Source organism: Leucoraja erinacea, chromosome 11 (assembly GCF_028641065.1).
Source record: "Leucoraja erinacea ecotype New England chromosome 11, Leri_hhj_1, whole genome shotgun sequence".
NCBI classification, from domain to species: Eukaryota; Metazoa; Chordata; class Chondrichthyes; order Rajiformes; family Rajidae; genus Leucoraja; species Leucoraja erinaceus.
The window spans coordinates 53,463,000-53,477,496 of NC_073387.1; the positions used below are offsets into that span (position 1 = coordinate 53,463,000).

The following is a 14,497-nucleotide window of genomic DNA, read 5'->3' on the forward strand; positions in this document are numbered from 1 at the left end:
CCAGCATTTGTGTCTACCTGTTCAAATGTTTTTTTTTTTAATGTTGTTATAGTACCTGCTTCAACTACCTCCTCTGACAGCTTATACCTGGAGCATTTTCTCACCACCCTCTGTGTGGAAGAAGGTGCCCCTCAGGTTCCTATAAAATCTTCCCTCTCACCGATTGGAAAAAAATGTAGCCATTTATTCTTTTGAACCAGCAAGTGAATACTCAGAGCTCTCAGAGAACTCACGCAGGTCATGGGGAGAACGTGCAAACTCCCTACAGACAGCACCCGTAGTCAGGATTGAACCTGGGACTCTACCGCTGAGCCACAGTGCCAAGGGTAGGTAGTTGTAGGGCATTATTTCCCAGCTGCATCACAGTTTCTGTACATTGATACCTATAGATGATGTCTGTGGATAGACCCAAAGTGATGGGGCAACTCAACGGGTCAGGCAACATCTCTGTAGAAATGGAGCAGGTAATTTTTATTCTCCTTCCCATTCCTACACAGACCTTTCTGTCCACAGTCTCCTCCATTGTCAGAGTGAGGCTAAACGCTAATTGGAGGAACAGCATCTCATATTTCGCTTGAGCAGCTTCCAGCCCAGCAGTATCACTCTTGATATCTCTCACTGCAAATAGCCCCGGCATTCCGTCTCTCTCTAAACTAAAATTGGCCTGTTTCCTTTAACGTTGTTAGTTTTTTGCATATCTTTCATTCATTGTTCTTTATCTCTCCACATCACCGCCTATATGCCTCGTTTCCCTTATCCCTAACCAGTCTGAAGAAGAGTCTCGACCCGAAACGTCACCCATTCCTTCTCTCCAGAGATGCTGCCTGTCCCGCTGAGTTACTCCAGCTTGTTCTGTCTATCTTAAGTAAATTCTCTGCATCCTTTCATAGAAACATAGAAACATAGAAAATAGGTGCAGGAGTAGGCCATTCGGCCCTTTGAGCCTGCACCGCCATTCAATATGATCATGGCTGAACATCCAACTCAGTATCCTGTACCTGCCTTCTCTCCATACCCCCTGATGCCTTTAGCCACAAGGGCCACATCTAACTCCCTCTTAAATATAGCCAATGAACTGGCCTCAACTACCTTCTGTGGCAGAGAATTCCAGAGATTCACCACTCTCTGTGTGAAAAACGTTTTCCTCATCTCGGTCCTAAAAGATTTCCCCCTTATCCTTAAACTGTGACCCCTTGTTCTGGACTTCCCCAACATCGGGAACAATCTTCCTGCATCTAGTCTGTCCAACCCCTTAAGAATTTTGTAAGTTTCTATAAGAACCCCCCTCAATCTTCTAAATTCTAGCGAGTACAAACCGAGTCTATCCAGTCTTTCTTCATATGAAAGTCCTGACATGCCAGGAATCAGTCTGGTGAACCTTTTCTGTACTCCCTCTATGGCAAGAATGTCCTTCCTCAGATTAGGAGACCAAAACTGTACGCAATACTCCAGGTGTGGTCTCACTAAGACCCTGTACAACTGCAGTAGAACCTCCCTGCTCCTATACTCAAATCCCTTTGCTTTCCAGCTTGACAACATTAAAATGATTCAATTAGATGGGTTAGATCATAAAATATGCTCAATTTCCTAAGGACAAGATAAGTGCTTAGGATTTAGGTCAATGCCTTTCCTTTACTTACAATCGAGTTGTTCCAGGCCCCTCTCTGGGATGGACCACAGTGCATCATTGACTTTGTCTGACTTGTATAATCGGTGCGTTGCTGCCCGGACAAGATGCTTTGTGTTTGCCCCGTAAGCATTGGACTCTTCTGCCGATGATCTGACGCACCATTCTGGGGGTTGTTGATGGAGACAGATCCCTCCAACAGTGGCCCTTCCTCATCCGAGATGGCCGTCTGTGTACGCGTAGACAAATGCTCAGCTACGTGAAAAATCATTCAGGATGTAAATCAGAAGGTGGTCACCATTGTTAAATTAGATACATTAAAAAAAACGAAGATAGTGAGGTGCGTGGGTCTCAAAAAGGAAGAGAGGAGTCAATTTTGAGAGGCACCTTTAATTATGTTCCTCCCGGTTGTAGGGAAGTCCAAACGAGAGAAAAATGGCTCCCAAACCCCTGCCTTTAAACCCTCTGGTTAAGGGCTGCCGCCGGACTGAACCACTCCCGTGCCGAGGGGTTCGACAGTTAAGATGGCGCGACCCTTGGGAGCCGCCACAGGACCCCCCCCCCCCCCCAGAAAACGAAACGCACCGGCGGGCGCACGACCCGTGCACGATCGTGGGGCTGGCGGAGGCACAGGTGGAGGGACAGGTCGAGGGAACAGGTGATGGCACGACCCTTGGGAGCCGCCACAATAGACACAAAATGCTGCAGTAACCTGGTGGGTCAGGCAGCATCTCTGGAGGAAAGGAATAGGTGACGTTTCAGGTCAGTACCCTTCTTCAGACTGAAAGATAGAAAACCCCAGAACCAAACAGGTCTGGCAACAGATGACCTCTGGAAGGGTGGAATCCATAATGGCCCATATTTGGTTGGGGATGCAGGAGTTGACAGGGTAGGGAAAGGTTAGGCAGGGGGGGGGGGGGGGGGGGGGGGGGGGGGGGTGGAAGATGCAGGTGTTACATGAAATTAGCGAGATCAATATTCATACCGCTGGGTTGTAAGCTGCCGAAGTGAAATACTAGGCACTGTTTCTCCAATAGCAAACTACCATGGATTATTGAATAATTGAAATAACTTCATCTTCATCATTCATTTAAGCAGATACATGGAATGGATCGGTTAAGAGGAATATGGGCCAAATGCAGACAGGTGTGACTAGTGTAGATGGGGCATGTTGGCCGGCGTGGGCAAGTTGGGCCGAAAGGCCCGTTCCCACACTGTATGATTCGGATACTTGGGTGCATTTTCCGATCATGTGCAGGTAGACTTAGTTTAGAGATACAGTGCGGAAACAGGCCCTTCGGCCCAGCGTGTCCATGCCAACCGCTAATGAAATTCCTCGTATGTTGCAAAACATAATTAGCTAATAGAGTATTATTATGTTGATCATGATGATTATGATCACCCGTTCACACTAGTTTTATGTTACCCCACTTTCTCATCCTCTCCTTACAAACTATGGACAATTTACAGAGGGCCAATAACCCGCTGAGTTAGTTTTAACTTAGAGATAAAATGCAGAAATAGGCTCTTCGGCTCACCGGGTCCGTGCCAACCAGCGATCCCCGCATATTAACACTATCCTACACACACCATTGACAATTTTTGCATTTACCAAGCCAATTCCCCTACATACCCATATGTCTTCGGAGTGTGGGAGGAAACCGAAGATCTTGGAGAAAACCCACACAGGTCGCGGGGAGAACGTACAAACTTTGTACAGTCAGGACCCGTAGTCGGGATCGAACCCAGGTCTCCGGCATTGCATTCGCTGCAAGGCAGCAACTTTACCGTTGTGCCACCGTGCCGCCCTATGTGGGAGGAAACCGGAGCACCTGGAAGAAACCCATGCGGTTCCTCTGATAAGTCCCGTAGAAAAGAATGTGGCAACGACCCAGCTTAAGCAGCGGCTTTATAATCACAAGAAGCTGACCTCTATCCCCTCGCACCTTATACGATCGTTCTTGATTCCTTTACTCTGAGTAAAAGACACTGTGCATTCTTCCCCCGTCTATTCATCTCATGATCTTTCTTGATTAATATGGGTGTCAGAGGTTTTGGGGAGAAGGCAGGAGAAAGGAGAGAGAGAGATCAGCCATGATTGATTGGCGGAGTAGACTGTAGATAGACACAATAAACATAGAAACATAGAAACATAGAAAATAGGTGCAGGAGTAGGCCATTCGGCCCTTCGAGCCTGCACCGCCATTCAATATGATCATGGCTGATCATCCAACTCAGTATCCTGTTCCTGCCTTCTCTCCATACCCCCCGATCCCTTTAGCCACAAGGGCCACATCTAACTCCCTCTTAAATATAGCTTAAATATAAAATGGAGTAACTCAGCGGGACAGTGCAGCATCCCTGAAGAGAAGGAATGGGTGACGTTTCAAGTCGAGACCCTTCTTCAGACGGAGTAGACTTGATGGGCCAAAAGGCCTAATTCTACTCAATAGACTATAGACAATAGACAATAGATGCAGGAGTAGGCCATTCGGCCCTTCGAGCCAGCACCGCCATTCAATGTGATCATGGCTGATCATCTACAATCAGTACCCTGCTCCTGCCTTCTCCCCATATGCTCTGACTCTGCTATCTTTAAGAGCCCTATCTAGCTCTCTCTTGAAAGCATCCAGAGAACCGGCCTCCACCACCTTCTGAGGCAGAGAATTCCACAACTCTCTATGTGAAAAAGTGTTACCTTGTCTCCGTTCTAAATGGCTTACCCCTTATTCTTAAACTGTGGCCCCTGGTTCTGGACTCCCCCAATATCGGGAACGTTTCTTGCCTCCAACGTGTCCAAACCCTTAATAATCTTATATGTTTCAATAAGATCCCCTCTCATCCTAAATTCCAGAATGTACAAGCCCAGCCGCTCCATTCTATCAACATAACAGTCCCGGCCATCCCCGGAATTAACCTGGTGAACCAAACGCTGCACTCCCTCAATAGCAAGAATACTCCTATCCCTTATGTCCTTATGATATTAATCATATTTAATCACGTGGAACAGAGATTGAATCAAAAACATGATGAAGGCCCTTTTAATTTCCATGCAAATTAATTGAAGTTATTCACATTCAGAAGCCTGTAATTCTTACTATTTTTGTCGTGCTGGTATTCTGTGCCCATTATGGTGCAGAGACGAAAGGCCATCTTGTTTTCGGTGAGGGTCCCTGTCTTATCAGAGAAGATGTACTGTATCTGGCCAAGGTCCTCAGTGATGTTCAAAGCTCGGCACTCCAGACGTGTACCGGTTCTTTCATCATACAGCTCAACATCGTTGCATATGAAGAATATCTGTCCCAACTTTGCCAGCTCAATGGAAACGTACAAAGAGATGGGGATTAAGACCTGCCAAGAGTCAAGCATCAAGAGCGTTTAACATGCGTGTGTACCAACACTAGAACAGTGATATTCTTATTCACAACAGGGCTGGAATAAACAAGAAATCGATACAGGAATAAGCCCAATATTGGTGCATAAAACCTAAAGTCCTTAGTGCAACCAATGACTGTCAATAGAAGTTCATAGTTGATGGCAGTATTGTGTAGTGTTCAAGAGCCTGATGTTTGTTGGGAAGAAGCTATTCTTGAACCTGGTGGCCATGGTTTTCAGACTCCTGTAGCATCTTCCTGATAGCAGGAGTGAAACGAGGGTGGTGTGTCAAGGAAAGGAACAAAAAAACCTCAGCGACCAATTTCACAGAGAACCATGTGAATACTCTTAAACCTATTGTATTGTGCAGTGACGTGTGTGTAATCATGCATGGTATGATTTGACTCACTAGTGCACAAACAAGGTTTTTCACTTTACCTCAATACACAAAACAAAAATCAAATCCGTTTATGATATTAGTGTGTACATTTTAATGTTACATTCTACGGTTTAGTTTTGGGATACAGCACTGAAACAGACCCTTCAACCCACAGACCATCGAGATCACCCATTCACACGAGTTCTATGTTATCTCACTTTCTCATCCACACCCTGCACCCTTCTGGCAACACACAGAGGCCAGCAAACCGGATCGGCACGAAGATAGCGTGTGTACCGGGCCCGTCCCTGGCGCCTCGTGTGTGGGGCCTTCTGTTGCTCCCCAGCCTGTGCATTCCCCCCTTATTTAACCCCCCACAACTCCAGGTTTCTGCCCTCCCAGCCTTGGGTTAAGCTTTACCCCCCTCACTCTGTTATAGCGGACTATCGGCAATAACGGACACCAGCCACCGCTCCCATAGCGCGTTATTGCGAGGGTTTACGGCTGAGTATCATCTGATTTAGTTACACACACGCTAACAAAAGCTTTTCACCGTACCTCGGTGACAATAATAAAGTCAAGTCAACCACATATAAACAGATAAGGCCAAATACCAGCCGAGAGTTTGAAATGATTTACCTGCAATAATATCACCATCGTCAGAAATGTGTGGAGCAAAGATGCAGCGGATGCAATGAAGCTGAAACTCTGCTCTGGGAGTTCAAATGGAGGCCAAGAGTTGAAGGTTCCAACCCAAATTCTATGACCTGACGTAGAAATACATGATTTTAGAGTTTAGACACGGCACAGAAACAGGCCCTTCAGCCCACCAAGCCCATGCTGACCTGTGATCACATACCTCATACACTAGCACCACCCTACACACTAGAGTCAATTTTACCAAAGCCAAATAACCTACGAACATTGCACGTCGTTGGCGTATGGGAGGAGGCACACGCGGTCACAGGGAGAACGTACAAACTGTGTACAGGCAGCGCACACGTACGGTCACAATCGAACCCGGGTCTCTGGCTGCGGTATGGTTTCGAAGAAGTATTCTCTAAGTAAAGTGCGTGACTACAAGCTTTATCCATAAATATTAAATGAATGGAAAACATTTGGCAAATCAGTGCCAGAGAACTGAAGATGCACTTTAGTTTAAATACTCGGCTTATTAGAACTGTTATGATCGTGGGATCACATCAGAGGCTGGGTAGCATCACCTCCCAATTTCCTAAAGCCTCCGCAACTTTCACATAACAAGGTTATGGTGGATTACTCCATATCTTTCTGGATGAGTGCAGGTCCAAGTCATGAACGCATTCTACCCTGTTTAATATAGCACTTAGTTGGCACTTAATCCACTGCCCACAAAATCCACACCGCTACTAGTGACATCCAATGTCTGCATAGTGTACTATTAACAAAATACTCCCTAGTTATTTACAGTAGCCACTAAAACTGAACACTTTGTAATTATGTTGGCGCTAAACTATGTATATGGTACGCAAAACAAAGAATTTCACTGGGACATGTTACATGTGATACTAAAGTATCACAAAGGGATATGGGGAGAAGGCAGGAATGGGGTACTGATTGGGGATGATCAGCCGCGATCACATTGCATGGCGGTGCTGGCTCGAAGGGCCGAATGGCCTACTCCTGCACCTATTGTCTGTTGTCTAAACACATGACCTCCATCCTTCCATAAAGAAGGATAAGGGCAGAAAACACACCAAAATATCATCATCGGCAAAGATAGCAAAGAGTGCTGGAGTAACTTAGCGGGTCAGGCAGCATCTCTGGAGGAAATGGACAGGTGACTTCAGTCTGAAGGGAAGTCTCGACCCGAAACATCACCAGTCCATTTTCTCCAGAGATGCTGCCTGACCCGTTGAATTACTCCAGCACTCTGTGTCTATTTTTGGTATAAACCAGCATCTGCAATTCCTTGTTTCTATCATCATCAGCAGGTCTCTTTCAAAATCTTACAACAACCTGGTTTCAAGAATCAAATATGCTTCTATCTTTGTCAGTTTTAGTTTTTAGTTTTAGAGATACAGCGTGGAGTCAGGCCCTTCGACCCACTGAGTCCATGCTGTCCACGTGATAACCCCATACAGTAGTTCTATCCTACACACATGTAAAAGTCAGATTCAAAGTTCAGGTCAAATCCATAAATCCCTCCAACATCACCTCAGTAGTTTTTAACTCTTCTCTTTAAATAATTGAAGTCTGCAGTCTGCCTCACAATAAACAAACAGCCTTGTTCATTTCTTCAGGCATTAGAATTTATCTTGCTGAGTTTCCTCATTTAATCCCATTACCATCAATGTTGGAGTTCTTCACAATTATGAGTAGTGATGTAAAAATATTTTAAGAATATGAACCGCTACAGATTCAGGGAAATGAGATGCAATTGCCTTGTCAATAGACAATAAGTGCAGGAGTAGTCCATTCGGCCCTTTGAGCCAGCACGACCATACACTGTGATCATGGCTGATCATCCATAATCAGTACCCCCACTCCTGCCTTCTCCCCCTTGACTCCGCTATCTTTAAGAGCTCCATCCAACTCTCTCTTGAAAGCATCCACAGAATTGGCCCCCCACTGCCTTCTGCGGCAGAGAATTCCACAGATTCATAACTCTCTGGTTGAAAAAGTTTAGTTTAGGCATACAGCACGAAAACAGGCCCTTCGGCCCATCTAGTCCAAGCCGACCAACAATCACACCTGCACACTATCCTACACACAAGGGACAATTTTACAGAAGCCAACGGGGAGAACGTACAAACTCCACACAGACAGCGGCCGTAGTCAGGATCGAACCTGGGTCTCTGGCGCTGTAAGGAAGCAACTCTACCGCTGGGCCACCATGTCGCCACTCTGCATGTTCGCCATGTATTTATTGTAACACATTCCAACTATAAGTCAAGTCAAGTCAAGTCACTTTTATTTCTATAGCACATTTAAAAAACAACTCTCGTTGACCAAAGTGCTTTACATTGGTGGAGGTACTAACGTTATACAACAGTGGTTCATGGGTTAAATACAAACATCACCAAATACATATAACCCTCGCTCAGAGGACATCAAGAAAGGCTTGGGAATAGAGATGGAGTCTCGACTTAAAGGAGTCGATGGAGGGGGCAGTTCTGATGGGAAGAGGGATGCTGTTCTACAGTCTAGGAGCTGCAACCGCAAAGGCATGGTCGCCCCTGAGCTTATGCCTGGACCGCGGGATATTGAGTAACCCCAAATCGGCCGATCTGAGGGACCTGGAGGTGGAGTGGTGGGTGAGAAGACTTTTAATGTAGGAGGGGGCAAGCCCATTGAGGGCTTTGTAGACATGGAGGAGGATCTTGAAATTTATCATTCACCAATGTAGTTGGGTTTGGTTTATTCTAGCAATTACCAGCCATTTCAATCCTGTTGGACCCTTCTCATTTAGATGGTTTTGACTGCAGCTTCTGTAGAATGGTCCACTTTCACATCTTACCTATTGCTCCCACAAGGCACATGACCACCATGAGGATCATACAGCAGACGACATCCACGTTCATTTTTCGCTCCAACTTGCTCTGCTTAGAGCGAGGTCCATTATTATTGAGCATAGCTTTGGTCTCATGACCTGAAAGTATATTAAAACATTGCTAAAATTAATCGTATGTTTCATAACCTCGGCTAGCAATTCATCCAAAATCTGTTGTGTTTAAATTGCTTTAAGGTTTCCCAATCTAATGATCTCAGTTATGGCCGTTAGATATTTAGATTTTGCAGATACAGTGCGGAAACAGGCCCTTCGGCCCACCGAGTCCGTGCAGACCAACTATCACCCTGTACACAAGCATTATCCTACACACACTGGGGACAATTTACAATTTTACCCAAGCCAATTACCCTACAAACCCGCACGTCTTTGGAGTGTGGGAGGAAACTGAAGCACCCGGAGAAAACCCACGCAGTCACGGGGAGAACGTACAAACACTGTGCAGACAAGCGCTGGAAGAACTAATTCAATGGGTAAATGCCAATCCCGGAGTACAAGATGGCAGCATTTGCAATTCATACGATGTATCGTAGGTTCCTAACAATACTTCGAAGAACTGTTGTCACTTTCATGGTCTTTTCAAGGCTCCCCAGGGCCACAGAATCTTTGCTTTGCCTGAAATGATACCCCGACTTCTGAGAGAATGCGCCAACGAGTTGAGCAGATAATGCGTGGAAACAAGGCTTCATTTTACACTCGAGTTGCTGTCAATGAGAACAAGCATGCTAAAGGCTGCAGCAGTCATTGCCGTTCCTGAAAAGATGAATTTGGATGTTTGGTGTCATCAAAACACAGCGAGAAAATGCACCCAAAACGACAGCATGGACCTCTTGACTCAGTCTGAAGGGTTTCGGCCCAAAACGTCGCCTATTCCTTCGCTCCATAGATGCTGCCTCACCCGCTGAGTGTCTCCAGCATTTTTGTCTACCTTCAATTTTTCCAGCATCTGCAGTTCTTTCTTAAACATACTGTACACTTGCAGTATGCTCTGGTTTGTGGCATGCATGCAAAACCATTTTGAACAATTATACAAACAGCCAGCATGTTTTATCCTCTTAATGAGCACGTCATCATGGCAACACTTTTAAACATTAGCTGTGGTGATGACTAGTCCTGAGTAATTACAGTTAGTATACTCCACTGAATATGCTCCCGCTGTGGTGTCAAGGTGAAATCATGTTTTTGAAGTTTAGTTGAGTTTAGAGTTACAGCGCGGTAACAGGCCCTTCGGTCCGCCAAGTCCGCACCGTCCACGTTCCCCGCACATTAACACTATCCTGCACACACTAGGGACAATTTTACATTTGGGACAAGCCAATTCACCTACAGACCCATACGTCTTTGGAGCATGGGAGGAAACTGAAGATCTCGGAGAAAACCCAAGCAGGTCACGGGGAGAACATGCAAACTCCATACAGACAGCACCCGTAGTCAGGATCGACCTCGATGGCGCTGTGAGGCAGCAACTCTACCGCTGTGCTACTATGCCACTGTCTTCTGTAAAAGTTCAATCTCATATTGTCATAGGGTCACACAGCAAGGAAACAGGCCCTTCAGCCCAACTTGCCCACCCAGCCCTGCATGCCACATCTACATTAATCCTGCCTGCCTGCCTTTGCCCCGAATCCTTCTAAATGTATAGAAACATAGAAACATAGAAAATAGGTGCAGGAGTAGGCTATTCGGCCCTTCGAGCCTGCACCGCCATTCAATATGATCATGGCTGATCATCCAACTCAGTTTCCTGTAACTGCCGTCTCTCATTACCCCCTGATCCCTTTAGCCACAAGGGCCACATCTAACTCCCTCATAAATATAGCCAATGAACTGGCCTCAACTATCTTCTGTGGCAGAGAATTCCAGAGATTCACCACTCTCTGTGTGAAAAAATCTTGTTGAGGTTTGAGGCCAGTTCATCTATATTTAAGAGGAGTTAGATGTGGCCGGCTAAGGGGATCAGGGGGTGTACGGGATACTGAGTTGGATGATCAGCCATGATCATATTGAATGGCGGTGCAGGCTCAAGGGGCCGAATGGCCTACTCCTGCACCTATTTTCTATGTTTCTATGTTTCTATGTAAAAGATTTCCCCCTTATCCTTAAACTGTGACCCCTTAAACTGTATCCTATTCATGCGCCTCATAAATGTATACACGTCCGACTCTCCTCCAACTCTATATCCTGCACTGTGCATCTTCCCCACTTGCTCCAACTATTGTACGAGTTTGGCTTCATCGTATTTATGTACAATATTCAATGATTAGATAGCATGGAAAACAACGTTTTTCACTGTACCTCGGTACACATGTCAATAATAAACCTAAACCTAACCAGGATAACAAGGTGGGGCAGTGGTAGAGTTGCTGCCTTAACGGCCTGTCCCACTTAGGCAATGTTTTTGGCAACTGCCGGTGACTGTCACAATCGAGGCACGTCGCCGATAAAGCAGCGACTGGACCCCCCCCCCACGACAATGTCTACAACAACCCAGCATCTAGTCGATGTCAAACTACGGCAAGCTACCGACAAGCGGCGACCCATTAGGACGTCTACCTACGACAACACAGGCGACAACCAAAGTCAATCTATGTCCACCCGCGATAAGCTACGACAAGCAACGAAACCTGAAGACAATTCAGTCGCCGGTACCTGTTGCCGGTTGACGTAGATAGTCGCCAATGGAATTCACCGAAGTCAGCACCCAGCGACAACCAACATCACCTGGCAACAACCAACGTCACCCTGGCGACAACCTACGACAGCGCCTACTACAGGCGAAGATAAGCTACGTCAAGCCCACAGTCGCCCGAAAGTTTTGAACATTTCAAAATCCAGCGGAGACCAGAAAAACGTCACGGCGAGGAGACGACTCACGACCATAGAGGCATCACCTCGCAACCATGTAGCAACAGTCTAGTTGCCGAAAAAAATTGTATACGTGGGACAGGGGATTTACAGCGCCAGAGACCTGGTTTCAATCCTGTCTGTACAGAGTTTGTACGTTCTCCTTGTGACCACGTGGGTTTTGTCCGGGTGCTCCGGTTTCCTCCCACACCCCAAAGGCGTGCATAGGTTTTAGGCTTTGGTTAAATTGTCCCGAGTGCGCAGGGTGGTGCAAGCGTACGGGGTGACCGCTGATTGGCGCGGACTCGGTTGGCCGAAGGGCCTGTTTCCGCGCTATATCGCTAAAGTTTAAAGTTTCATTTTCCAAAAAAGAATTATTTTTTTGTTGAATGAAGTAAGTAATAGGTTTCTCCTTCGTTTTAATGAATGATTATCCCACTTTATCCTGATGAACCCAAGAAACCAAATTTACGGGAATAATAAATCAATAAATCATACAACATACCTGCATACACAACTATTCCCACAGTGACATTTGTATTCCGGATAGTGCAGCCTCGAATCAAGAGACTCTCTTTATCAAATCCAATCTTTTCTTCAGATTTATTTCTGCAAACAAAACCTCGCTTGATGAACATCACACTTCAAGGTTATTTTTTAATTAACACTCGTTGATGCAAATATTCAAAATGCAAAGTATTTAGAGATAAAAATCTTTGAGAAAGAACTGCAGATGCTGGAAAAATGCTCCAGCATTTTTGTCTACCTTTGAGATCAAAATATATTGTTTTGAAAAATGTATGTTTCTCAATGCAAAGTTTAAAAAATGGTTTAAATCAATACTTCCCCCCTCTAAAGATAGACACAAGGTGCTGGAGTAACTCAGCGGGTCAGGCAGCATCTCTGGAGCAAAAGGATAAGGCTGCCGCAACGAGGCTCCTGACGGGCACCCGAAAAAGGGACCACATCACCCCGATTCTGGCCTCTCTCCACTGGCTCCCAGTGCGGTTCTGAATCAATTTCAAGTTCCTTCTCTTTGTTTACCCCACCTACATCACAAATCTGCTAACCCACCATACCATCTCCAGGTCCCTCAGATCGGCCAACTTGGGGTTACTGACCATCCCGCGGTCTAGGCATAAGCTCAGGGGCGACTGCGCTGGACCATGGAACAGCATCCCCCTTCCCATCAGAACTGCCCCCTCCATCGACTCTTTTAAGTCTAGACTTAAAACTTATTTCTACTCACAAGCCTTTCTTGAGGTCCTCTGAGGGAGCGCTGTACGTATGTATTTATGTATGTATTGTTAGATCTATGTACCACTGTTTGTAGCATGTTTGTACCTGCACTAATGTAAAGCACTTTGGTCAACGAGAGTTGTTTTTAAATGCGCCGTAGAAATAAACTTGACTTGACTTGACTTTTCGAGTCGGGGCCATTTTTTAGGCAGTCTGAAGACAAAAAATGTCACCCATCCTTATTCTCCAGGGATGCGGTCTAGCCCGCTGAGTTACTCCAGCACTTTGTCTATCTTCGGTACAAACCAGCACCTGCTGTTCTTTGTTTCTGCATTTTGGCTTTCCCATTCTGGGCCACTTTTACTTCACGTTTATTCATTTTTTTATACAATGCCGATAATAAGATGGTGGACAGAGGTCATAGAGCGTTTTTTCCACCATCCACAGAGGGTGATGGGTGCCTGGAACGTGCTGCCTGGGGTGGGGGTGGAGGCAGATATGATAGTGGTGCTTAGGAGGTTTTTAGATTGGCACATGGATATGCAGGGATTGCAGGGAATGCTGCATATCCATGAGCAGTCAGAGAAGATTAGTTTAAAAGGCCTGTCCCACCAGCATGCGATACCATGAGTCTAGCGCGACCAAGCTTCGTTGGCGTATGGAGTTGTGCGGGGCTCCAAAAATCTTGCACTGTCAGAAAATCCCGCGCGACAACGGCCTGTCGGCCCGTAGGCACATTGAGGCCGTACGCAGCGCCTCGACAGGCGTACGCAGGCACATTGAGGCCGTACGCAACGCCTCGACAGGCGTACGCAGCATCTTGACGCCGTACGCAGCGTCTTGACGGAGTACGCAGCGTCTTGATGGTGTACGCCTAGCGCATGGCGTTGCGCGATGACGTCACCGCCCAGCGTGCCATTGCGTGATGACATCACCGCCCGACGGCGTGCGTGCGACGTCCAAATTCAGTCGGCCCGCCTCTTGCCCAGCTGATTAGTGAGTATGATGTCGGGACCAGCCCCGCACAACTCCATACGCCTCCGCGGTTCGGATTGTGACCGGCCCCGCGCGGCCGTACGCCTCAAGCGACCACGCTTGGTCGCGCTAGATGCATGCAATCGCATGCTGGTGGGACAAGCCCTTAACTTGGCATCATATTCATCCAAAGAGTCCATTGCCGTGATGTACTGTTTTATATTCTATATCTGCAGAAGATAATTCTTACTCACACAAAGCCTTTAAATTTATTGAGGTCATTGTTGGGATTTTCACAGACGATGGTGTTGTTGAAGTTCATTGGTTCAAATTCAGAGTCCTAAAAAAAAAATCACATTATAGTCATCAGCTAAACTGAAACGGCAGGTTAAACGCTGCCATATATTTTGCTCGGACTAATAATTCACCGAGGTTAAATAAAATGATCAGGTACTATTTGTTTGATTGTGGAACAAAAGATCAAGTGTCGCTTTAGACATTAGAGATA

The 14,497-nt window shown here is 46.2% G+C and overlaps 1 protein-coding gene across 1 annotated transcript in view; it reads right to left on the reverse strand.

The window, feature by feature from the left end:
- LOC129701832 (phospholipid-transporting ATPase VB-like) overlaps window positions 1-14,497 on the reverse strand; it is a 125,016-nt gene that overhangs the window by 53,752 nt on the left and 56,767 nt on the right. Inside the window, exons 5-10 of the mRNA XM_055643301.1 lie at window positions 14,244-14,329; window positions 12,281-12,384; window positions 8,881-9,012; window positions 6,021-6,148; window positions 4,726-4,978; window positions 1,641-1,882 (exon numbers count right to left, since the gene is read on the reverse strand). Of these exons, the coding sequence (XP_055499276.1) occupies window positions 1,641-1,882; window positions 4,726-4,978; window positions 6,021-6,148; window positions 8,881-9,012; window positions 12,281-12,384; window positions 14,244-14,329 (945 nt within the window). The remainder of the gene's footprint in view (window positions 1-1,640; window positions 1,883-4,725; window positions 4,979-6,020; window positions 6,149-8,880; window positions 9,013-12,280; window positions 12,385-14,243; window positions 14,330-14,497) is intronic.